We start from the raw sequence: 26,277 nt of genomic DNA on the forward strand, positions 1-26,277 counted from the left end.
TAAGGCTTCTCTGTTATTTAATAGCTCCTTCCCTATTCCAACTGTCACAGCTTCAGAGATAGCCATATATCCATAGCTTAATGTTGATTTCCTGGAGGCGTTAAAGAGTAGTAGCGTAATGCGGTACTTCGATAGTACAAACAGTGGGGGTGGTGGAGTTTCCATGTCATAATATTTACTTTGGAAAACCAAGTGTGGCCTTTGATCTGAATTCTGTAATTAGCTCGGCTTATTGAAAGGAAGCCCAAGACAGAGGCAGGAGTGGCAGTGAAATTATCAATGCTGGTGGTAATACCATTTTTATCGAGATCAGCAGTGCATCCGTAATAAAAATCACACTACGATCACGATGTGCTGCCACAGTGTTAATAACAATATTGCTGTTTCTTTTGCGACAATATCCCTGTCCCCAGTATGCGTGTGTTTGCATGCATTCTGCATTTCAGCAGGCACTAGGAAAAAAGAGTGCAGGAGCCTAGATTAAAGGAATGAGCTGAAAATAGTGAATAAGGTGTTTGTAGCTTAAGCAAATGAGATAATGAAAACCTCCTCTAGAGTATACCTCCGTTGTTAATCATAGAATCATAGAATGGTTTAAGTTGGAAGGGACCTTAAAGACCAGCTAGTTCCACCCCCCCTGCCATGGGCAGGGACACCTTCCACCAGGTCAGGTTGCTCAGAGCCTCGTCCAGCCTGGCTTTGAAGACGGACAGGGATGGGGCATCCACAGTTTCTCTGGGCAACCTGTTCCAGTGCTTCAGCACCCTCTCTGTGAATGATAAAGGGATGCTGATCTACACCCTCTCAGAATATAGCCCTTATGTACTTTGATTGTAAAACATTATATTACAGTAAAGTAATTTTGAGGTGGTATGATACAGCAGGGTAAAGACCATGAATAACACTGTGTGGAGATATTGTTTCTAGGAGTTTTTTAAAAAATACTTTACGGTTGACATAACTCATCTTGGGCCATAGCTAATAAATACGTTAAATAAGTAAATGGATCCTCGCAAGTATTTGTATAAGCCCCAGGGTAATACGTATCTAGCAGAGATGATTAAGCAGTGTCCCAAGACAATTGTTCTCCATCAGAGGCAAGGGAATTGTCTTATTCCCCTTTCAGTTTTGACAAATGTTTTCAAGCAAACCCCCTTTGAGCCTCTTTAGATGTTAAATAAGGTGATTCTTGTCTCTCTTGTGCTTGTCTCGCTCTCAGAGATGCAGCCAGACGAGTGGAAAGCACTGTGCAGCCATTTGGGCACTCCGGCTCACACAGTCGTCTTTATCATAGCATTTGTTTTGTAAGCATTATTATTTTTTCACCTGGTTTTGTAAGGGAACAAGGCTTATGTGACTACCCTGTCAGGGCGCTTCTATTGCCTTGAGGAACTCCTGTCTTATTTCAGCCAAATTTAACGTAAAAGCTAAAGGACAGGCCGTTAGTTCAAGACTTAGGCCAAGAAGTAGGCACCTAAGGGAGAGAGACACAAATGAACGGCTCTGTGGAGAGAGTGAGCGTTGGGTGGGCTCAACACTTGCCTGCTACATTAAGCCTGCTGGATGTGATGCTTTGAGCCTAGTCAGGCGGGTGGGTAGCACACCCAGAAAGCTGCGGTTTTGCAAGATGCTTTGATGCAAGACACAAGCCTATAGGAAGAGGATTCAGCAGTCTGCTTCTCCTGACTGCCTCGTTGATGTATGACAGCTGTCATTTTAAACACGCCTGCATTCTGGGAATTTTTTAAGACTGGATCAAAAAAAGAAGAAGGGAACAAAACAGATGTCAGTGTTCTTAATAGCAGTATTTTTGTTGTTGCAGCTGTCATCAGTAACAAGTTATTAATAAATGCCAGCATCTTTGATCGTGACCTCCCTAGATCCGCTACTCCGGGACATGTTGCCCTGCAGCAAAGGCCGTTCTCCCAGCCTGTCAGCTTTGCCCATGTCACCCTCTTCCTTGCAAGCTTGTCTTGCTTCTTCCCCTTAGCAAGGCCCGTGACTTCACTTTCAAGACCCTTTGCAACCTCTCCTCACCTTCTGTGTCAGCTGTGGTCTCAGAATTGCTCTCTGCCACGTCAAGCATGGGCTACCACGGCACAGGGTGGGCTTGCGCTCCCCTAGGTGCACATTGCCCCCGGCCACTTCTGCTGCCGGTGGCACTCTGCTTGCCTTTCTTTCCTTGCCTAGTGGTTTAATTTTTTAAGAGCCTTCTCTAAATGCAGCTCAGCCTGCAGCCATACCAGCACTGGAGCAGACAGGGGAGATTTTGGGAACACCCTTCTCAGCGCCAGCCTGGTCTTGGATTTGCTGAGAGCAGTTGGGAAACTGCAGCCTCCTTCGGTGCAGAGAGGCTCTCCCTTGTCTCCCATCAGCTCATGGTGCCAACCTTTGCCAGTCCCTTGTTCTTGTTGCCAGCTGTAGAGCATCAGATACACCCAGGGGCCAGCAATTCAATAATTCAAGGCAGAAGTCCGTTAGGGAGGAGCCACATCAACGCATTCCCCTTCTTGCTCCAAGATCTCCCTGTGTTACTTCAGAACTGAAGTGCTGACTCTGCAGCCCTGTGCATTGCCACAGTGGTCCCAGAGAGCAATCACCCCCCATCCCTGCCATACATCTGATGGCTCATTTACACGATTTAGAGGAAAATGCTGAGAAGTCCCACTTAAACCTGGCCTCTCGGCAACATGCTGCAGCAGTGTGGAATCCGCGACAGCCTAAGGTGGCTTTCTGCCCCATGCACATCACGTAGTGCCCAGGACAAGCTCCGCTCCAGTTGTTGCCATCCGATTCCCACTGAAGTGTAGTTGCTTTGTGTATGAAGTTGATAACTGTGCTCATTCTAAGAATTTTTTTTTTAATTGCTTGTGTCAATCTCTTGTTATTTCGCACCTCAGAGAAATAAATTGTATAAAATTTTTTGCATATGGATGATTTTTTTCTTAGTTAACTGCTTAGCTTTTGGGGAAAAATGTGGGGTTTTTTTCCTTGCATTCTAGCGCAGTTTTACTGTATCTGCCTCTTTCATAACTCTATCTCTGTGCCTTTCACAGACTTTGGATTGAGCAACTGTGCAGGCATCTTGGGTTATTCTGATCCATTCAGCACCCAGTGTGGGAGCCCAGCATATGCAGCCCCTGAACTTCTGGCAAGGAAAAAATACGGGCCCAAAATAGACGTTTGGTCCATGTGAGTTACTTTTCTAGTTTATAATTGTTATTACTGTCATCGTTACCCATTGCTCAAATGAGAAACATTACTCATATATTGGGTTACTCTGAGCAAGAAACTGTTCAATTAGTATGACTCTGTGAACTGAAATGCGCAGGTCTCTTGTTTTGAAATAGATCTTTAGGTACCTGTATATAGATCGCTAGAACATATAGCATGGAGAGGTTGCAGTAAGGCACAACTGTTGATCAGTGATGTTCACACCCAGTAGGAGAAATGGCTCTGGCACAAGAGGACCAAGAGCTTTTTTAGTTTTCCCCAACGGATCCTCAAGCATTCACGTGGGCTCTGCCACGGTCATTATCCACAGTCAAGTCCAACAAGAAATGTGAAATTGAGTCAGGTCATCACTTTGAAAGCACGATCGTTAAAGCAGAAATTAAAATGGCCAGAAAACTTGTGAGCCTTTGTGAGCTTACTGGTGTTGAGGCAGAAGAACAGACAGAAGTCACCACTGCCAGAGGTAGAGGAAGCTGCAAAGATGCTTTGGACTCCATAAATTTGTCTGCAGTACTGTTGTAGACTGTGCAGCTCCCTCTACCCCGCTCTTGGCCATGGACATGCTGTTGGTTATCCTTGTTAGTCCTGGAGAAGGATTGGCTGAAGTCAGTTGAGTTTTAGCTTTTGGTTTAGTATCAATAGAATTTCCCTCACCAAGTGGGAGGGAAACATTGGTTTAAATAACAATGAAATAAATTTCAATGAAATAACGGAAAATAAAATATTCCCAACTTGAAGTATTTGGAATGTTTGGAAAATGTAACGTACTGTATAAATACTACTGCTGCTAAAACAGATTGGCCATAGTTTATATATGAGGCTAGGACCTGGCTCAAATTCATCTCTCAGTTTGACCCAGTGAGTCCCCTGTTGCACCTCAAGGCTCTTTAGAACTTCCTCTGCTGAAGCCTACTTTGCAGGCTGTCCTCCAGGGAGACCCACAGCTTGATCATTCCATAACTACTGAATTTCTCACTCTAGCAGTGGGCCATCTGTCCACATCAAGGGTGAGAGTACCAGCCCTGAGGAGCACAGTCAAACAAAGTACAGTCATTCTTGTAATCTATTTAAAATTCTCCAGGAATAATGTCCTTCCTTGGTTTTTTAAATTAAAAAAAAAAAGGAAAATAAAATATGGTTAAGTCCTACACTTCCTCATAGCTGGACAAATGGTTTTTGTGTTCACGTTTTGTGATAGCATACCGGTTTAGTTTCTTTCTGTTCACATAAGTATATTCAGCAGGCTGGGGAAACAAATTCCCAAAAGGGAAATTGAAATTAATTGAATTTAAAGCCCTTTTAAGAGGAAAAAGGACAAGAGTGCCCAACCAGTTCTCATTCCTGGTTTTGCTGGGCATGAATAAGCAGGAAGGTTTCTGCTTTGAAAAATGTGATTGCTCACACCTGATCCTTGGACTGCACCAGAGGCCGTGGAGGTCAGTGGAAACCGTTGAGCCCTGAACCAAGACCGATGATGTCCCCGTTGGGGCGGGCAGTCATTCCCCACCCAGGGTAGCAGCGGGACAAGGCCCCTGAAAGCAGCATGTTTGTGCAGCCTGAGGAGAGACTAATCGTGGCATGGCATTTGGCTGAGGAGTTGCCTAAGAGCTGGGCTCGGTTCTGTGACTTCCAGCTTATGTCCTACACATTGTGTGACCTCTGGGAATTCTTGCCCAAATCGTTGTGTGCAACAGAAAAGAAAGCTTTTTTTTTTGGTCTTTTTAAATAGTTGTCAGACATTAAAGATGAAGTACTGTCACTAAAACCTAAGCCTATGTTTTTCCCTGTTCTCAATGACTTTGGTTTCTTCTTCTCTATGTTTTCTTTTAGTGGGGTGAACATGTACGCGATGTTGACTGGAACATTACCTTTTACCGTGGAGCCATTCAGCTTGAGAGCTTTATACCAGAAAATGGTGGACAAAGAAATGAATCCTTTTCCCACCCAACTCTCTACAGGTAATCAAGAGGCTGTGCTGGGACCTGTTCAGATCCAGTCGGTCAGAACCATTGGGTTGAATTTGGGATTGTGAGTCATGCTGCTGACATGACACGCTAATTGTGGAAAAATACACATTTTTCATTTTAACCTCTAAAAGATCCACGGGAGTTGTTGTAGTATAACTCCTTTTGCTTTGATTTCTGTATGTAAACTGGAAAAGTGCCAAGTTGTGCTGAATATGAGAGGAACAAATCTGTGAAAATCTGTGAAATTGCTTTTGTAGAGTAGTTGGTCAGTTTTGCATGTTCAGAAGATTTTAGTGTAGGGTATAGATGCATAAACACATTATTTTGGAATAACAAATTCCTGGGCATTGTCATGACTAGGGTTGAGTGATAAGCTACCTTGAATGACCTCACATTTATTATGGAATAACGACATGCACACAGAAAGTTATTTTGGGACAGTGGCCTGTGATAAACTGTGTGCGTTCACAAAATGCAAAATTGTTGATGTATTAGTATTAGAAATATTAATTCCTGATTCAAAGCCATGTCACTAGGTAACAGAATCATTTTTCAGCTTATAGCAAGACCGTTGTCAGCATTTGGAACAAACTCTGTTTTGTAGTTGAATTTTATTTTTGTACCTAAATTTGTTGTTCACAGAGAGCTTCTGTTCTCCTTCTCTGGCAGCCTGTTTTCAGGAACATTCAATGAAATTAAAAGATTGCAAATAGGAAAAGGGTAACAGAGCATACATTTTCACTCAGTACATGAAGGATGGCAACCATTGTCATGGGGATTAAGAGAAAGCCTTTGGAAGTTCTGTCATAAGGTGAATTCTCCAAGTACAGATTTACCCGCATATGGAAGGTGTAGGTAGTTAAGGGTTTTCTCACACGGGTTATCTGTGGATCGAGCATAGTATGTTGTTCCTTGTTCACTCAGCATCTGTATGAAGTACACTTTTCCTGCCAGCAGTTCATATTGCTGGCATGTTGTGAAGTGGCAGGTTTACAAGTGAGCCGGGATGCTGCAAGTCTTGCCGTCTATTTGATGTAATTAGTGTGTTTGGTATTTCCATTCTGGAGACTTCCCATTAGGATTCAGTTGCATAAAATGGCTATTTTAATGTTCTAGCACACGCTGTAAAGCCCCACTGAGTAAATTAAAAGGAAGTTTATACTGACTGCTTTGTGCTGTACTGATCTAGATGCCAAATCCTGCATCAGTTGCAAAGTCACTCTTGAATTCAGGGACTTGCGTGTCATAGTAAACATTTTCCAAGCTTGGCAAAAAAATTACCAAACTTACCTCCCAGTGTGAGGCTTTTACCAATAAAGAGCAGTTATATAATGGCAGTGTAGTGCCTTTGAATGAATGGACTGTTTCCCCAGTCGTCAGGTTTTTTCAGTTGTTTTTAAGTGGGAGATTTCACTGACTTTACTAGGATAACTCATGTGTTAAAGGTTGAATCACCCACAAAAGGCCTGTAGAAGACCAGACCTTGGGTAACACAAAAGATCACATTACTTTTGACGGGGTTCATTTTACTGTTTCATTCATCCTACCATTTTATAATGGAGATCAAATTTTCTTGCAAATATGTCTCTGTAGCATTTGTAGCTCACCAACACTATGGTCTCCAGTGAAAACAGTATTTTGTTTATCCGGTGAGATCTATAGCAGCTTGAATTTTCAGAGATGATGGCAATTAATGAAATAGATTTAAAAGTGTCAGCCTTTACTCACTGTGAACAAAGGGACGCATCAGTTCTTGATCTAAGTCAGCAGCCTTGCACATTCCCAGACATGGCAAACTGTGATTTAAGATGACATTTGTTCTTGCCACAGTTAGGCCGTGGGTCAGTAGGTAGAAACTCGGCTCCTCTGCTCTGCAAATTGTTGTGTTCGTTAACATCCTAGGTTTCTGGATCTTTTTCTTTGATAGGATTTTCTTTTTCTGTAAATTCACGTATAGAGTAGATATTTTTTGCAGGAGTCTGTTTTGCTGGTTCAGTAAGTTGTCTTTCAGTGTTTAATTTCACAGTTACTGAACACACAGTCCCATTGCAAAAGTAGCTGGTCTTATCACTAAGCAAGAGTATGTTTTATTTATATTAGTTGAAACGTTGGGTGGGTGAGCGCCCAAAGCAACCGTGTAGCCGCAGGGAAAATTTGGAGTTAGTGTTTGATTTTCCCATTTAGGAAACCATTGTTCATTAAGCTTCTGAAACAACACAGCCATCTGATTATTGATTTTAGGTAAACAGAGTTCAGAAAGTTGATATTCATCTTGCACACATTCCCTTTTTTACCCACAATTTACCTCTTTGTGGTCTTCTTTCCGGAGCAGAGGAATGAAGTGAAGAGGAGAAGAAAAGCCGTTGTCTGTATGTCTGTGCCTGTCTTTTGGAGGAAGGATTGTATTAGGTGGAGCTCACTGGTAGCTTGTGAAATGACCTCGTGACCAGCTTCTCCAGCTGGTTTTGTAAGCAACACCTGTACACCTCATTTTTACCAGGCACACCCTGGTAGCGTGAGCAAGGCACCAAGCTGGTTTTGCTCATGACAAGGAACATGACCACAGCTGAGGCCTTGTGATCCCCGCCATAGCGCTCTCCGTTTCTGGTCATTGCTGAGCTCGGTACGCTCAAGGAAGCAAAGAGAGAAGTGTAGTTTCTCATGATGCTGGTCTCTCATTTGTCAAAAGAGCAAAGTTTGCCCCAGAATTATGCCACGGGAACAAAATTCCACCGAGTGCAGGTCCCCAGCTAACCAGATTAGTGCTGTCCTTGAGCTCGGCGTACGCGAGGGCCCTGAGGGGATGGCTCGCTGCTCCCCTTCTTGGCCAGCCTGCTTGGTGCAGCAGGGAAGATGGCTTTGGGCACAGTGGGGCCAAAAAGCAAAGGGGCAGCTTTGTGTTTGCTTCCGGGGGCATTCATTTTGCTGTCCAACAGCCGTGGGGCTAACTGGAAAAGCTCTGACAGCTCAAATCGACTAAGGTGTCATTACTCATCTCCTCCCTGTCGCCTGGGTCCGGCCGGCCAGGGAACCTCCTGGGAGGGCATCTTGTCTTCAGAAATAGTTTCTCCTGGTCCGTATCTGTTGATCTTTTTTGGTGCTTCACAAGCCTCATTTAATTAGCTTTCATTTTGCTCAGGGAGGGGACAAAAAGGACTTTTTAAGGAGATGTTAGCTGATTTGGGGACTGAGGGTGGTGGTGATGGGGGGGTAGTGATGTTGGTTTGGGTTATTTACTTTGCTCTGAACCTGTGGGCTGCATCGTGTATCAGAGTCAGGGGAAGTACTGGACAGAGAGGAGGAACAAGGGGTTTGTTGTTTGCCATAATTGGGGGGGTGGGTGTTGCATCTGAGGGGCGTGATGGGGGGGAACTCGAGGCATGCAGAGAGCAGTCATAGCATCAGCTTCCAGCAGGTTTATGAACTTGGATGTGGGCTTCCCCTGCGGTTCCTGCAATATTGCTGTCATAGGAAAAAACCCCAAAACATCGGGAAGATTTAAAGTAAAATCTCTCACATAAATCAGCAATTTGTGAAGACAGAGCTTAGAAAAAACCCAGCCTAGTTGAGCTGGAAAATACATAATCGTAACTTTTTCTCTTCTGCATATAAACTTCTTGATGGTAGGCCTGTGTTGAAATGGGTAGCCTCTCGGGGCCCTCTCCAGATCATACTCAAGTTTTACACGATGCTGAACACTAAGGTTACCCAAGCTTTTAGGAGTCAGCACCAAATGGGTCTAACCCTGATTTATTTGAGGAGAAACCCTCTCTCCCTTGTCTGCTGCCCTGTCCTGACATGTCATCCCAGCCATGGAATCATAGAATGAATCACAGAATGGTTTGTGCTGGAAAGGGACCTTAAACACCATCCAGTTCCAACCCCCCTGCCATGGGCAGGGACACCTTCCACTAGACCAGGTTGCTCCAAGCCTCATCCAGCCTGGCCTTGAACGCTTCCAGGGATGGGGCATCCACAGCTTCTCTGGGCAACCTATTCCAGTGCCTCACCACCCTCTCTGTGAAGAATTTCTTCCTGATATCCAATCTAAACCTCCCAGCTTTCAATTTAAACCCATTACCCCTTGTCCTGTCACTACAGGCCCTTGTACATTTTTACAAGTCTCCCTCCAGCTTTCTTGTAGTCCCACTTCCCATACTGCGGGAGGGTGGTGATGCTGGTGTACTTGGGAAATAAAAATGCTCGTAGGGATGGCCAGTCAAAAGCAAAGGAGGGCAGCAGTCTCGTAGAGGAGAATCTGTGAAGGGCAGAAACACTGTACGTGGGTAAACATTTATGCCCTTTTCAGGTGAGGACATTGTGGCCTTGCAGGCAGGCGTATTATGCTCCTGAAACTGTGAGGATGGGGATTCATGAGGCTTTTGCGGTATAGCTGGTGGAGGAGACACATCGCGGCTGCTCTGCTTCAGAGTGGGGGATGGCGTGGTGTTGTGTGAGCGTGCTGGGGCGGTGAGACCAAATGCCTCGAAAGCCAAATGGGAGGACCGGCTCATAATTTCACAATTTTCTAGCATTGAGGTGTTAGCACATCCAGTTTGATGTGCTTTGTAACACAGGCCTTTAAGGGGTTTATTTGGTTTGCCTGCGCTGAGCTGAAGAAGAAGCTTACCCAGAAGAAGTCCCAGAGGATACCACCCTGTGCCACAGTGGTCCTGTGCTGGCACTGCCCTGGGTATTTGTGCTAAGAAGGAGACGAGTAGATAGCACATGCTCAGGAGAGCGCAGGAGGGCAACCACAGCTCTGCTGTGGGAGAAGGCGGAAGAAAACCCCCAAGGTCCTGTCCATCTGAGCTGGAGAAAGCTGTGCCGGAGCCATCACTTCTGCCTCTTGCTTGCTGTTGCCTTAATTCAGGACTCATTTGGCATCATATCGTTTGACTCTGTCTCCTCTACAAAATCATTCTCATCTTGATTTTCCCAGAATTAAGTTCCTTTATCTTTCGTGCAGGGAGTTGTAGCTGATAAACTGAATCTCGTCTTGATAATTTGAGGAATAAAGACCAGACCTAGTTAAACCAGTTTATTTTCAGCTCAGATATGCACTTCTTGTGAGTCTTTAAGCAAATCACATCTTCCATTGCTCCTACCCATGTAAGAAGCACATGACTGAAAAATATCACAGAAATACCTTTGAGGGTTTTTGTGAGAAACTCCCGAGGGATGGTTGAATGTCACTGCAAGTTGGAGGTTCAGTATCTGAAAACAGAACGAAGCTCATTAATTTTACTGTACTCTTTTCATTTGGCTAAAACCTCCTTAAACTGATTGTAGCTTGGATGGAAGCCAGGGGAGGATTTGTCCTTGTAATGTCAAAGGGACCCAAATTCTCCTTGTCTTCCCTCCCAGCTCTGCATGCTCCCCCTCCACTCACCCTCAGTCCACCGCCTGCTTTAAACACAGATTGAATGATTTGCCTCTGACCTGACTCCAACCTCTTGTCCTCATACAAAAATTAAGTTTTGGTTAACCTGCTCGGAAACTTCAAACAAGCTCTGAAATAAAAGGCACTTCTCCTCCCCTCTTTTATGACTCCATAAATCATTGTGGCTATAAATCATTGTTTATTTTACTTACTAATACCTTATCAAGTTTTCCTTTGTCTCAAGGTCATTAGAGCACACCGTAAGGAAAACGTTCATTTTTAGTATGCTCTTGGTCAGTAACTCAACTACTGTGTTAAGTCATAAAGCATATGACACAGCTGTTGTTTTTCTTTGTTTCTTCGCAGCGGCCATAAACTTTCTACGATCTCTACTAGAGCCAGATCCTGCAAAGAGACCAAACATCCAGCAGGCGCTTGCAAATCGGTGGCTTAATGAGAATTACCCTGGGAGAGCACCACCTAATGTCACATATCCAAACAGGTACTGTGCGAAAGAGTGGAGAAAACCTGCCAGGGTGTGTATACATTAAAAGAGAAATGACCTGTGTTGCAGTTTGTGTGACTGCATTTTATGGCATTGCTGTTGTGACTTGTTAGGGTTGGCCATTGAGTATCTGTTGCTTGGCACAGTGAAAAACAATACCTTAAATCAGAAGCTGGCACATGATACATTATTTGCAGGGTGGTCTGGGGTGCAGATCGTATGATTAATTGGCTCCAGACCTTGGAATGGTATGTGTGACAGGTAGTTCTGATCTTCTTGTTTGTCGGTAAAGCCGAGGCACTTTTCTGGGCTCAAGCCTATTTGTGATACATATGTGAGGTTCTGTAGATTAGGTAAATATGCAAACTCTGGAGAGAAAGGTCAGAGTTAAATATTGCTGTATTGGTTGCTGATCTTAACACCTGTGTAATGCTGAATGCATGACTAAATGCAAATAGATAGCAAATCTTATGGCCAGTCAAACATCCATCTAGAGAAGAAGAAAAAGAAGAAAGATACTTGTGGTCCATTTTGGTTAGAAATAATCTTACTTGACTTTAAACATCTGCAGTGTAGAGTCTACACACAAGCCAGTCAACCCGGGCTCTCATTACAGTCAATGGAGAGAAATAAGGGCACTTTCTACAGAATGATTCATCTGACTTCTTTTTGATTCCACAATAGGATGACTTTGTGCTCAGGAGATCCGAGTTCCTCTCCAGTGACTCTAAGTGGAGCCTCAAGCAACTCACTTAGAAATATATGTCTATATTGGATCAGATATAACCTCCTTCCTGTATCAAAGCCCTGCAGCTGTGTCCCATACACACATCCTAGTATCGATGGAGGATTCACTGTAGCAGTTAGTAGCTTGCAGGCCAAGATCCAAAGCAACTTAAAGGCTAATTTTGATGCTTAAAATTTGATAGTGCCCCAAAATTTCTGTCCTTACTCACTAAGAGGAGAGTCCCTAAGTGAAGATCTTAACTTCCCCCGTACAGTTTACTCAGTTGCCAGATACCAGATGTAGCGTATGCGTAGGGGTGCGATGACTTACTTTCGTCTGAGTGTCGGAACCGCCTTCCTCCACCCAAAAATGATTTGGCATTCACCAACCAGGCCATCTCTTTGTGTCAGTGCTCTGAAGGACTCTGTCCCATAGGCACGATCACGCCATGCATGCAGCCAGTCTTCCGCATTTGCTGGTAAGAGTGCCTCCCACCCGTTTCTGCCCCTGCTCTACAGGTGAATAGGGTATGTTTCAGAGCTGTGGGTCCAACCACTGTGGGGCTGAGAGGCAGCTGCAGCACCCCTCTCTTACTGCTGAAGCAGGTAACGAGCGCTGCCACTGCTTGATCCTGCTGGATTGGGGCACAGGGAATCAGTTTGAGCCACGGATCTTGGCATGGCCTTTAAGAAATTTTGGGGACCTTTCCCTTTGACATTGCTGTCATCTGGCTTATGGGTCACAGCCCACGTGGTGCTGGCTCCTACCTGAGTCATCTCCCTTTTCCCTCTGCGTTCACAGGGCACGGAGTTGCCCTAATTTCGCAGCAAGCACTTGCCTTGCAGAGATAGTGTCTCAACCTCCAAGTTCTGCATCATGGAGGATCACTGTGACTATGCCATTCCTTGACCTGAGGAGAATAACAGGTCTCCCACTATCAAAATATGGCTGGATAGATGTTGAGCAGCTTGGATGCCTGGAGGCATCACTAGAGCCATCCACTGAAACAGGGAGGGCTAGCTGCCTGTAATTCTCAGACGTACATGGGCAGAATATAAAGATGGCCACTATGAATGACTGTGTCACAAGGAATAAGAATGAGAACAGGCAGACACGTTATCTCAACGTTACTGCCCCAAATTTAAGGGCAGTTGAGTTAATTTGCTTAGTATGGCGTCCAACAAAAGGAAATAAGAGTTTCCATGGTGTACTGAAGTATGGTACATAGGAACATTGTATGGTAAAGAAAGGGAAAACAAGTGTAAACTGAATGAGTCATTAAGCTAATGAAATCGCTGTCATAATGAGTCTAATCAATCTACTAAATGTGGCATCTGCTAAGTGAATGTAAGTGTAACTGAGCGCTGTATGGGTAATTTAATTCTCTTGCTGTGTGTGTCTTATCTGCAGAAAAGAGGGAAGAAAGAAATATGGCTTGAATGTGTGTCGCGGTTTAACCCCAGCTAGCAATTGCTTTCACCATTCTTTTGCATTTGCAGTTGCATTTTCATGACTCTATTTTTGACTTCTTAGCTTGCAGTTGTCGGGCTTTAGTCAGGTAGTGGTGGAAGCATCCCTTCTGGAGTCTGCTCATTGCTGCAGTTAGGTAGGTGACTTACAGAAGAGGCTGGCCCCTATTAATGCTCTTTATTTATGGAGTGCTCATTAATCATTGCCTCCTAAAGGCAAGTGAATGAAAAGGAAGAACAGGAGAAAATGCAGTGCTGAACTATAGAGAGGGCATATGTTTGCTCACGTGTATATGTGTATATGGTGATGATACGAATCCTTTCCCATTATAAGCATTTTTAAAGGGAACATCAGTGTGGACTGCTGTGCTTTGCTATCGAAAAAAATCAGTTTTTTTCTTTCTTTCTCATTGCACTGCTTTTCTCATCATTTGGTCTGAAAGCAAGAGAAAAGTAGATACTCCTCCCATCCAAAATCAGGTTTTATGTGAAGCTGTAAAGAATAAAAGCCATACAGATTCTTTCTTTCACTTCATTTTCTGAATGGTATTTCTTTAGTTTAATTATTTTATGCCCCAAGCTTGACACCTAGAATTTGTCATACAGGAGCCTACAGGGAATATATGAAGCTTCTAATATTTAAAGACATGGCTAGACTCCTTTTGAGCTTGCCTGAGAAAATACCACTAAAGTCAGCTTCGACAGAGTTTCCTCAAGTTTTTGGTAGTGTGCAGATGTGGATAAGATGTGTTGAAACAGTTCTGAAAAATCCGCTACTGAATTTGCAAGGAATCATTTCCTCTCTTAATCATGCTTTTTATTACACAAGCAAGAAGCTGTGTTATGTTCTTGCAGTGCTCTTACACTATCTGGGGGGTAACACCCGGTGTTCCCAAGACAAGAACCGTGGCAGGAAAGGGGAGAGCATGGAGATAAGGCACAAGAATGGCAAAAACTGCATTTTCAGGAGAATATTCTCCCAGGGTTTTTTACAAGCTTGCTTTTATTAGAGAAATTCCCCAAAGGCAAGCAAAAATTTCCTATTTTGCTGAGCACTTCAAGTAGAAATTGCTTGAATTTCTTTTGCTGTCCAGGTACTTTAGCGTGCAATGGCCAAGGCAAGTTTTTCTTTTGAACGTAAAAACCCCAACCCCAAGCAACCCTTAGCTGCTGAATGAATGTTAATAAGCACGCTGAATAAAGGGAGAGAGTTATTTAAGTTTCTCCAGACTGTGTTTTACATCTTGTCTAAGTCCTCCTCTACATCAGGCCCAGGTTGCTCTCCAGGCATTCCTCACATCACAGGTGCACAGGACAGGGGACAGCAGGGCAGGAGTGGGAAAGGTGGAAAATAGTCCTTTCAAAGAGGGAAGGCAGGTTGTCAAAAAGCCCATGACCTAAGCTCCCTTAAGTTGCCTTAGCCAGATATTAAGCTCGATATTAGGAGCAAGGAATATCCTTTAGAAACCGAACAAAACCCAGCATTTCCTGAGATGGATGGGAGTTGACAGGCACATCTGGGAAGCTGTCCAGTGCATTTAGAGGTCTAAGTAGGAGCAGAGTTGTTTGGAAAATCTGGTTTTAACTTACACTGCGAGGCTGCTGTGCGGCATTTCTCACCTTGGCTCAGTCTGTTATGAGTCTGTTAAGTGGGCACATACGTGAACATGTGTTGGGCTTCTGCTTTTAACCGCTGTGAGTATGGTGGCAGTTTTACCATTCTGAGAACTGTTGCACTAGCCCTCCTTGTACGTCCCCTTTCTCCGGGAGGAAATCCCCTGGCTGTTGTGCAACAGCTAAGGGGTGAAGCTGAACACTGTGGTGTTTGATTACAAAAGGGTCATCTCAGAAAGCAAAACGTAGCTACCTGAGCTGGACTTCACCTCTTTTCCTTCAAAATCAGACGGATGGTCTTGATGGTCTTCACTGTTCATAAGTAGTGTAGGTAACAAACGGCACATCCTGATCATCATGGAGCCAGGGTAGGACATGGTGAGGAGTGTGCTGTTCGTTCAGCTGTCACGGCTTCCCATGGTGCCCATGGTTCCCATGGTTCCCAAACAGCCTGCCCTTTTGTTATCTGCTCGTGGGAGGAGAGAGCTAATCACTCCCATGTTACGGAGCCTTGCAGGCCTCTTCTTTACACTCTGCCACATCCCCCGTGGCTGGCAAGGCTTGGTCGCTGGGAGGACGGTATGAACGGTGTGCTCTGCCTCTCCCTCTGTGCAGAATTCACCTGGAGGATCTCAGCCAGAGTGTGCTGCACCATATGACCGAAAAGCTCGGATACAAGAACAGCGATGTCATCAACACTGTGCTCTCAAACAGGGCAAGTCACACGCTTGCCATCTACTTTCTACTTAATAAGAAGCTGGAGCGCTACTTGGCAAGCCTTAGAGTAAGTACTGCTTGATGCTGATTCTTTGGATGAGCGGGTGAGGAGGGTAAAAAAAGTTGCTAAAAGTTTCCCTGCTTTCTGGTGTTTAAGCTCAAGGCTTTACCTGAGTTTTTGGTTGTGGAGGGTTTTTTCCTAATTTTGTAACAGTAATCATGGAGGGGAAATATTCCTCAGAAACTAATAACATTATTTCAGGTGAGAGTTCTCCAGGTTGCAGATACGATTGCTGATAGGCTTTGTGTCTCACAAGTCCCTGTTTCCATCAGAGATCCCCTCCAGAAGGCGAACTCTTGCCATGCAGAGCCATACGTGTGACTTTTGATGTACTTTGTCCATATGTTGAGATAATTGTGCTGCTTGGAATAGCAATTACGCAGTGTAATTCGATTCAGGAAATAAGGAGGAAGCTTAAAAGCTATTAAGATTTTATTTAGTTTTTAAGTGAAAACATAGCTGAAAGCTTTACCTGAGAAATAACATTACTATAAAGTCTCCTGATTACTTGCTGACCTTCCTGGCCCCTGAGTATGGCTTAGGGGTCAGAAATGCAGCTGACGGGTTTGCACGGCAGCTATCTCTAGGGCAGGAGTCTGCTGCCACATGTCACCCTTCCTTGTACATCCTGGAGAGCTGAGCTCTCACCACGTTGTGCGTGGTATTTGCTGGAGTGCTGAGGTGGGCACAGTGCACAAAGACAAGCTGCACGTTCTCTTCCCTTGGCCTCTCCGCATAACTGCTTGTGGTCTGGTGAGGAGTCTTAACTAGCTGAGGGTCTGTAGGCTCCTGTGTGATTGCACAGACAGGAGGATGGCTTATATGGAGTTTTCCTTTTAATGCGTTTGCTTCTTAGAAAAATTATCCCCAACAGCCTTCCGATCTGACAACAGCTTCTTAGTGTTTTTCTTTACTCAGTTCTTTTAGCAAGCTTGTTTTAATGATGATGCCATTGATGATATTTAAAATGTAATGGAGCAAATTTACCATCTCTGTAAGTTGATGCACCTCGTCTGAATGTCAAGAGTGGATACGGTCCATTAAGCAGTAATTGAATGTTAGTTTTCTCTAATTATCTTACATACTTCACTTTTCTGTGCTTCCCTCTCCACAGAAGTCTGAAGGCCAGGACAATATTTGCCACAAGAACCAACTATACCAGATAGAAAAATACAAGGCAAATAAAGACTCCTATGAGGTAAAGCTCATTAAAGCTCATTAAGGTACTTTGAAAGCAGACTGAATCTGAGGATCCCTGGCGATTGTGATTAAGGCAATGGGTTTCTGATCCTGTGGAGAAAAAAAATACCTGTGGTCTTGCCTGGGTAGGACAAATAATTCCCTCAATTTCTTTTCAAAGGAACAAGTAGCAACCCCCTAGGGTGGAAGTGTAAAGGTGACTTTCAGCTTTTATGAAGAAAATAAAAGTTTTAAATGCTCTGTTTAGCAAAATAACACAGACTTCTTTGGGCGGGGGAGGGCACCGTAGTTTCATTCTGGGGTGCAACTGGCTGGTGTTGTAAGAAGACCATAACTGTGTTGCCTTGAGTCTTGATGGTGTGGGGCAGAGAGCTGAGTGACAGCCAGGGTGACCCTCCCTGGTCACCTGGCGTTCCTGGTGTCTTGGACCAAGCCTGCCTTGACTACCAGAAACTGTATGAGCACAAAACGCCCAGGTTAGAATTTTTTGCTTCTTAGAAGTGATGCAGAAATAGCCCACTGTATCGTGAGGGACTTCCCTTGGCTAGAGAAAAGATTTAACCAGGTTACCTTTTCCTCTATCGGTCTCCAGTCTTCTCGCCTGCAAATGAAGAAGGTAGTTTGTATTAAAATAATACATATCAGGTAACAGTATTTTTCTCATGGCTGGATTTTCCTTCCCTGAGTGACTTCTTTGCCAAGCACTAAAATTACAAGAGCAATACGAGCTGTGCAAGTCTCACCTACCAACACAAAGAGCAGTGTTCTTGAAGAGTGTACCTCCTTCAGAAGCTACTCTTCAGCACAGGATTGATGATCTAATTGCAGGGGCAGATTTGTATCATGGCTGGTTTTGTTTATTTTAAAGACTGCTTGCAAGACAAGCTGAACTGCAAGACAAGCTGAACTGCAAGCCAGATGGAAATATTAGGGCAAAGTACTTACTATTCTTTTCTTACGTAAATCAAAGCCCGCCTTACTTAAAGTGTATCAGCACTGGGTAGACTCAACGAATATAATATTTCAAAGCGCTCTTTGACAGCTTACTTCAAGCTGTTGCAGGGCAGCCTTCCCCTGGAAGCACAGGCATGTACCTGCAGGTGAACGGTGCAGATGTCGCATAGTGCATCCTGGTGCTCCCAGGGACAGGTTCCTCCAGCCACCCATGTCACTCCTCTGTGCAGCGACGGAGAGCCACAGGCATGTACTGCCGGCCATCCAGACATTAGCTTACAGCTGCGGCGTACCTACCCCGTGCAGAGGAGTCTGCAGCCAGGCCTGCCTGTGCACCCATGCCCAGCTGGGCCTGGGCCTGGTCTGGTTTGGTGGTGGTCCTGAAATCCCCACGCCCCTGGAGGGAACTAGTATTTGATTTCTGTAAGGATAATTGAAAGCTAATGGTAGTGCCACTGCGTGACCCCAGTTCGGTGTGTGGGCATGCTTAGGGATAAAGGCTCCCTCCAATGCCTCTCCTGCACTCAGAGTTAGTCCCCGTGTTGCTATTTAGAGGATGAAGGGGTGTAATTTCTTTCTTGAAATAGTTACCTCGATGGAATCACAGTGCAGACACCGCAATAATAATACAGTATATTCTCTTTCTCTATGGGCACAGCTGAGTATAAAGCATGTTTTCTATCGCTTTAGCTGTATTTACGCAAGGGGATTGTGTTATCCTCACTGTACCAGGCCTGTTGAAGCAGCACACTTGGATGAATACTGACCCTGGGATGCTACTGCCATGTGTAACTGTGCTAGACATCTCTCCTAAAATGCCTTCACGTGGATGGGAACATTGCCCTGGTAGTGTCTAGCTCATGCCACTGGGATCAGTGGGTGCCACCGGGACGCAGGGGTAGGGATTTTATAAGCTCAGGCAGGTTCATGAGCTGTGGTTCCATCCCCATTTCCAGAAGGGAACTGGGAAGCACTGGTCCCTCGGCAGGCATTGCACGGAGCTATGGGTTGCCATGGGAATAGCAGGGAGAGGGCTGGTCAGCTTCAGCTCCAGCAGCCAACTGAATTTCTTCCACCTCGCTCCAGCGATTTGCAGTAAGGACTTTGCCTGGGGCGAGGGGCTGCCTGCCAGTACGAGGGCAGTGGTCATGCCCAGAACCCCTTCTCCATTCAGTTTCCTAAGCTGGGGTGGTGGGATCCGTCTGTTAGGACTGAGAGTTGCTGTAACGAGGCTGTTCTGCAGACTGATTTCATTTTAGTGCTCGGGACAGATGGGTGGCACAGGGCAGAGGGAGGGAGGCAGCAGTGGCTCTCTCTCTCTCTCCATCTCTCTTTATTGGAGAGGCCTTAGGTGATGAGCGGCTGTCCCTCCAGCGAATCGAGGGCACTGGGAATACCTCCTCCAGCAGCGTAGCTGGTGGGCTTATACTCAGGGAATTTGCAATTTTTAAGAACTTGTGTCATTGTTCTATCACCGTTTCAGACATGGCCAACACAAATACCCTTTATCTTCCTTCCAAATCCGTTGCTGGGACTAGAGCAGGTTCTGGGGTCGAGGTCAGGACAGGAAATAGCAGAGGATGATGTAATGCCAAATCCATTCAAGTATAACATACCGGTACAGCTCGGCATTGTGCAACAGCCTGCCCTTACATGGCTGTTCACAGTAAAGTGAAGAGCCAACTTTTATAACTCCCCTGAAGGAACTCTTCCTTTCCTTTTAAAATATAATAGTACGTGGCACCTTGGGAGTTTAGGATTTCGTTTGTTTCCTCTCTCACAACCATGGTCTAAGAGAAATGGCATTAGTAAGTTTTAAAAACTACTTATAAGGCCATTCGCAGTGTTCATCCAGGTAAACTAATTAATTGCTAACACCAGATATGTGAATTTTCTTTTCCATGGGTGTTTTAATTGTATGGTATGACTGTGTTACTGCTGCTTAGAAAAGATAACAGCAGTGTGAAGGCAAAGTCAGGAGCGCTTGGCAGGTGAGGAGCTGCAGCCTGGTTCTCGCACCATTAAGCTAAAAACATTGCAGCATTGAAACGACCTGCATTCTGACAGATGCTGCAGCAGCCGACGTGCAGATTCTTTCCTCACCTATCCAGAATAGCAGAAAGCTGCTAACAGTCTTGATCGGCTCCTTTAGGCTTAATATAGTCACCATGTGGTCTCCTCCTAAATACCTTTAAAAAAAGATACTTGGTGAAGCCCAGTCTCTACTGAACTTGGCAGCAGAGTTTCAGAGCCTTGAGAGGAAAAATAGCGAGGTGAGCTCAAACTGAACCGTACAGCTCCCACAGACTGTTGTCGCAGGGTGTTATTCACACAGCGTTGTTATGATTATTGCTGCTGTTGTTACTACTTCATCGTCATCGATAGTGACTGCTGGCACCAAGATAGTGCCCGGGACTGATCAGACGTTGTGTTGTTCCAAGCACGGCATGGGCAGGGAGGGATAAACGCTTGGTGCTGGAGGTGCTTACAGCCTCTAAGGGCAAGGGTGGACAAAGAGGTATCGCGCAAGCAAAGTGGTGATGGCTCCATAATGCATTGGTTCATTTCTGTGGGAGGGTTAGCCAGTTTTCAAGAAATCAGAGCGGATAAGGGATGGATGGAGAGAAGGCTGGGGACAAAAATCGCATGCGTGAAGGGAGACTGAGGTGAAGACAGTGAGGAGCTCAGATAGGGTCTCTGGTTCTCTCTCTCCCAAGTCACCTAACCACTTGTGACATAAAACTAAAAACCCTAGTTCATGATTCACTGAAGCTCTCCCTTGCCACTCCATAATTTCTGCAAATTCAAGGGTTAATGAGCCCAGCGGTGCCCAGACACCATCTGTGCGGGGGACTGGACTCTGTCTTAGCTGGGAATGATGAAAATGGGTGCAGTCCACTCATGCTCCTCTTAGGTGTCCTGTTTCTAGAGCTGTGTAGTGGCCCAAGAAAACCCGAGTTGTCTTCTGCGCCTTTTTCCCTTGCCTCTCTCACACGGGTGCACATTGCTTTGCATTTGAGGGTTTCCACAGACTTTGTGTCAGTGAGCTTTCCAAAGAAAGTCACCAAGAGAGCCAGCCCTTTGGCAGGGTGTAATTACCAGACAAAATACAGGCCTCAGCACATAATTGAGTGAAGGAACTTTCATGCATGTTTTTAAAAAAGACTTCAGCCACAGTGACTTTTTAACAAGACAGCAAAGCATCTTGCTTAAACGAGAATTACGACCGCACAAAGAATGTCACATAATGCCCCTCTAAAGAAACAACCACAAAGCAACCAAAACAAAAGCCCCACTTCTCTGAGGTTGACATCTAAAACCAGACCACACAGACTGGTTCCAGAAAGGTGAGAGATAGTTGAAGTCTTTGAGGGATAGTAAAATATGGGCATCAAATTTGATGCCTGATTTTTAGAAGTGAAATAAGACTTTTGGCTCCTCCTGAAATCCGTGGCAGCTTGCAGGATCTAGTGACTCATGTTGAAAAAAGATACAATGGATTTTTACTGTAAAACAGTGCTTTGAAAATTGGATTCCTCTGCAGAGTCCCACTCCCAGATTCTGTTTTTCCTCTATCACCACTGGAGATCCAACCTCTCTTTTAGGATGAATGCAGTCTCCCCTTCAGCTGCCTTCTTCGTCACAAAAAGGAGTTAGGGCTCAGTGAAGGGTTGGGTCAGTCGTTTTCTCCCTGTCTCATGCAGTTGCAAAGATGCTGTAAAAGCAAGGGCCGTATTCCTCTGGATCTTGTTTGGACAGAAGACAAATGACTCAAAGAGTCTAAACTTCTTTAAAGCTTTGCAGCTCCCCATTTCAAACATCAGAGGAAATTCAGTAAAGCGAAATCAAAGACTTTTTTTTGATGTTTAAATGGGGAGGCAAATTTCAGGTATGAAGGAGCACAAAACCAGGAGGTCTTCTAGGACAAGTGGCCTCTGAAGAGAAAGCTTTCCTTTTCCTTTCCTTTCCTTTCCAAATCCAACTTTCAAACTGTGTGAGTATCAGAGCAGATGGGACCCACGAAATCATGTCAAACAGATCAGAAGAAAATGAGACGTGGAAGAGACAGTTATTTCGAGTAGCCAGGATAAGTTCCTTGTGAATGTATAGCTTTTAATTCGGCTTTGGTAAGCGGTGTGCTTGTAAGTCTGGGGGTCATTTAAACTTCCCTGAAGTAAACCAAATTGTTCTTGTTTGTTTTACAACTTCAAGGACAAAAAACTCAAAGAACAAGAAAAGAAAGGGGAGATTCTTCACCGTCAGCTCCCAAAGAAAACTGAGAAAAGTCCAGTTTCATATAGACAGCCTTCTTCCTGTCTTGTCTCACAGATACAGAACACCAAGGCTCTGCTGAAGGACCGGAAAGTCACCAAGGCTGGAGGGCCGGAGAAAGGTCAGTGGGAGAAACGGCAGTGGGGTGTCCCAACGCGCATGTGCATGTATTAATGAGAGCGTCTTATGTGCGGGGAGGGGAGGGGGCGTTGTTAGTAAATAGTCGTGGGCTGGTGCTTGCTGTCTGCTCCGGAGGTGCCGTGTGAAAGAGGGCTGCGTAACGTAGCCGAACACCGAACGAAACATCCCGAGGAAACCATGACAATGTTCAGCAGTCATGAATCCTCACTTCTACTTCTCTTTCTATTGGACAGAATTCCCACAGTGTTTTTAAAAGCAGCTTTCTTTCCCTGTTTATACATACTTATACGAAATCATCTGCACTTCACACTGGTGCCTTGAAAGCATCAACACCCACCCCAGATCAATGACAAACCCAAGCCGGCAGAGACGCGTCTTCCGACCGGCGAACACATTTGCCAAGAAGGGGAGAAGGAGCAGCATGGGGAGAAATCCCCAACTGGAGAAGCAGTGAGGGAAGCAGTGGGCAGCAGATGATGGTGGAGGAAGGGGAAGTAGGCAGCTGAGGGGATTGCTAACCCCAGCAAATTTCAGGCAGCAAAAGGAGGGGGGAAAAGCATTAACGGGGAAAGGAAAAGAGGAGACATCCAGAGGAGAGCAGAGCCAGACTGGGAGGGATGGATGAGAGCTGCTCGCAAAAGGAGGCAGAAGAAAGGAAGGGAGGAAAAGGGGAGTCAGTGGGGACAATGGGGTGTCGGTGGTGCACGTGTGGGTGGGAGATGCTGAGGAGCAGGCAGGCGATGTAGCTGGCTGTTGCATGAAGGAACTAAATGAGGGGAAGTCATTACAGAGCAGAGGGGGGAAGTACGGTGATGTAAAATATTTGCTGTGGTGTCAGGGAGTTATTTAGAGTGGTGGCTTATGGTGGTTTTATGCTCTTTCTCGTGACTTGCTAATTTATCATTTGATGTTTTCTACCTAAAAAAATGTCCACATGGTGTTCATCTGGCAGCACAGGCACCTCTGCTGCAGGGTAGCGGTAGGCCACAGGGCTGGTCAGAAATGGGACATACTTTCTGTGAAAAATTTAGAAAAAAAACATTAAAAAATGATCATTTCATTCAGAATTTGTCATTCCTTTTGGGAGGGAGGCACAGGGGGAAGGAAACCTAGTTCATTTTTCTTCCTCTTTAGGGTTCTCCCTGCTTTTTTGAGCTGAAACCTGAAGGTCATTCAGAGCTCAGCTATAAGCATTTCTCTGCTTATGGCAACCATGTTTCGAGACTTCTTAAATTAAGTGGTTAAATGATTTTGCCCAGTTTTGAAAAGAAACTAGTCAGATTAAACCTGGTCTGCTTTTCCCAAACAGCTCTCAATGTGAGTGATTGCATCCCGTGCCTCCATTCAGATCTCAACCCCTACAAAGACCATCCCTGTCAAAAGAAATACATGTGAGATTGGCGGCTGTGACCCAAGGGCTGGCAGGCCTAAATTATTTTATATGCATTTTAGAGGGTTTGAGACTGAGGTCATGGACAGTGATTAACTGGCAGTCCACTCTTCTTTTAATTAGGGGGAACCTAGAAAAGCAGGCTCCTTGGACCACTTTCCATAAAGGCGGCAAAGTGTGTTTTCTTGCAACTAGCTTGGCATAAGCGAGTGCCAGCATTGTGTAGAAACCGAGCAAATCTCCACGAGCTGTTTTGTTTTACTCGGACAAATCATGCAAAGATTGTTCCATTTATATTCAGTCCTCGCTGGGGGAAGATTCTTGCTGAAGTCGATGCAGCAAATCTGTTTCAAACGCAACAGCCTGAATCTGGCCAGTGCAGCTACTCCGTATTTACGTGTGTGAAACCAAGAACAGATTTTGTTCCACAATGCACGTAAAGACATTAGGGATTAACTCACTGTTGTCCCCTGGGTCTCTAGGTATGTCAGTGAATATACAATACGCAGACCCAATTACAACCATGCAAAGTTGTGCTAAGAAAGGAGAAATGTGAGATTTCTCAGACATGGCCTTAGAGGATATAATTAATACAAACAACTGAAGACATCTGTGGTTTTCCATTTCATGGCCTTGTCTTACTCAGTTTAAGCTCTCTTCCTGCCTTTGAGGAAAGTGGCAGATGAATTACCCATAAAACAACAATGTAAGTATCAAATGAGAGTCAGGGAATTAGGTTCCAAGTATATCCCTAAGACCATTTGTCTTAGCTAGTGCATTTGTCCTGCTCTTTGGAGGTTTGTTAAAGGTGATGTCAGACGCTGTCTGGCGTAAGTCAGAGATGGCAGTGCTAGTAATGCAATCTGCTCTTCTGGTTCCTTCTCTGATTGCCTTGCAGACTCCAGCGGTGGGGTAAGTCCTTTCCACGAACCCCTGGCAACCAAGACAGGCTGCGTCACTTCCAGCTCCCTGGAGTACCTCGAAGTCCAGCAGCCACCTCCCAGAACCCCTCGGCTCCTCAAGAGGCAGGAGTCTCCACAGCAGGAGCCGTCCCGGATCGGGGGCCGGGCAAAAGACTCTCCTCTCATCCTGAATATTGTGCACTCCTTCGAGTCGGTTGACAGAGAGGACCAAATAGACCAGGTTTCCCCTTCTCATCAGTACAGGATTTTAGGCTCGCCAATGAATTTCCCTTACAAAAGCTCCAGTGAAAGGACACTGTCCCCGCTTTTTCAGCCAGGCAGTACGTCCCCTGTCCACCCCACCCAAGTCTCTTTCACATATGAAGAAAAAGCATATCCGGCGAAGGAAGAAGCAGTGTCCCCTACACAGCTGGGTTCCAACAACCCCTTGGGCAGCCCTAACTGTGTTAAAAGCAGAGGCAGGTTCCCCATGATGGGGATCGGACAGATGCTGCGGAAGAGGAACCAGACGATGCAGTCGGCGAGCGACAAGCCGCTGGAGGCGAGGATGCCTCAGCTGCAGCAGATGAGCCCCACGCAGATTTCCTTCAATGCGGCAGATCCTGTCAGCGGCCAGTGTTAGTCTGACATCCCAGGATTTGCACTGCTGGTCTCTGGGACCTTACCTTTTTCACTTAGAGCAAGAAGGGAAAGCCACAGGCATGTTACTGTCACTACGTAATACACTACAGTGGTCCAACGTAGAAAATCAGAGGTCTGCTTGAAAGGAAGGCGTTCTCCTACGTATTAAAGTTGAAAGAGAAGGGCTCTGCTTGTGCTGTCAAGAAATACTAGCGTTTGGCATCTGACTGTACAGTAAAACATGTCTTGAAAGAGCGACATGAATGTGTGTTTTCACTGCTCTCACCTAGCATTGCAGTAAGGCTGATTGGAAGAGCAGCGAGCATTAACGGTTTGATTCACCAAGGTAATGTGCGTGGTGCCACGAACGCCAGTCTCATCCAAGGACTGTGGTAAGACTGTCTGTGCTCCATCTGCCTGTGCCACATGATACATGGTACTGCTACAGGCGTATTTCACGTGGCTGGGCGAATGGGAAAACTCAAGATACTGTGTCCAAAGTCAACTTGCTAACAAACACTGCCAAGACGATGAAATTGACAGAAGCTTGAATAAAGACATGAGTGATCTAAACATTCAGAAAAAGTGGGAGTATTGGAAGTCAAAGCAGATTTTACTGTTTACACAAAGTAGCTAATAACAGAATAATTTTTTAGAAAATGATGATGTAATGATGTCACTCAGAAGAAACATTATTTAAAAGCAAGTTTCATCACATGGAAACTCACCACGCTAGAGGCCCATTCCTTTCACATGATGGGTCTACAAGCAGATGCTTCCAACAGTAATCCAGATTGCAACACCCTGTGTTTGTAGAATCCAGTCACCTCCGATTTCTGTAGCCATACTAACTCCATGGCGCGCCTACGTGCAGCACTGCGTTAGCCCCTGTTACAGCAGGGCAGCATTGGACACACCTGAAGGCTTTTCTGAGAGACTGCAGTGAATTAAGAGGACTAATAACGGACACGTGAATCTGTACCAGTGCCGTTTTATACTGCGAGATTGGTAATGCAGTGGTTACCAAAAATTCAGTATTCTTACGAGCGGTGTAGATTAACTTTCTTAAAAGGCACCATGTTCTGCATACCAGTCTTGT

General features: G+C 45.2%; 1 protein-coding gene across 1 annotated transcript in view; it reads left to right on the forward strand.

Moving 5' to 3' along the window:
- The window catches only part of HUNK (hormonally up-regulated Neu-associated kinase), a gene marked incomplete at its 5' end in the record, with an annotated part of 39,008 nt that extends 13,829 nt beyond the window's left edge, over positions 1 to 25,179 (forward strand). Inside the window, 7 exons of the mRNA XM_010156775.1 lie at positions 3,057 to 3,192; positions 5,065 to 5,192; positions 10,951 to 11,086; positions 15,515 to 15,683; positions 16,792 to 16,875; positions 22,161 to 22,224; positions 24,533 to 25,179. Coding sequence (XP_010155077.1) covers positions 3,057 to 3,192; positions 5,065 to 5,192; positions 10,951 to 11,086; positions 15,515 to 15,683; positions 16,792 to 16,875; positions 22,161 to 22,224; positions 24,533 to 25,179 — 1,364 coding nt within the window. The remainder of the gene's footprint in view (positions 1 to 3,056; positions 3,193 to 5,064; positions 5,193 to 10,950; positions 11,087 to 15,514; positions 15,684 to 16,791; positions 16,876 to 22,160; positions 22,225 to 24,532) is intronic.
- Between the last annotated feature and the right edge of the window lie 1,098 nt (positions 25,180 to 26,277).

This window comes from Eurypyga helias, unplaced genomic scaffold, assembly GCF_000690775.1.
Source record: "Eurypyga helias isolate BGI_N326 unplaced genomic scaffold, ASM69077v1 scaffold31098, whole genome shotgun sequence".
NCBI classification, from domain to species: domain Eukaryota; kingdom Metazoa; phylum Chordata; class Aves; order Eurypygiformes; family Eurypygidae; genus Eurypyga; species Eurypyga helias.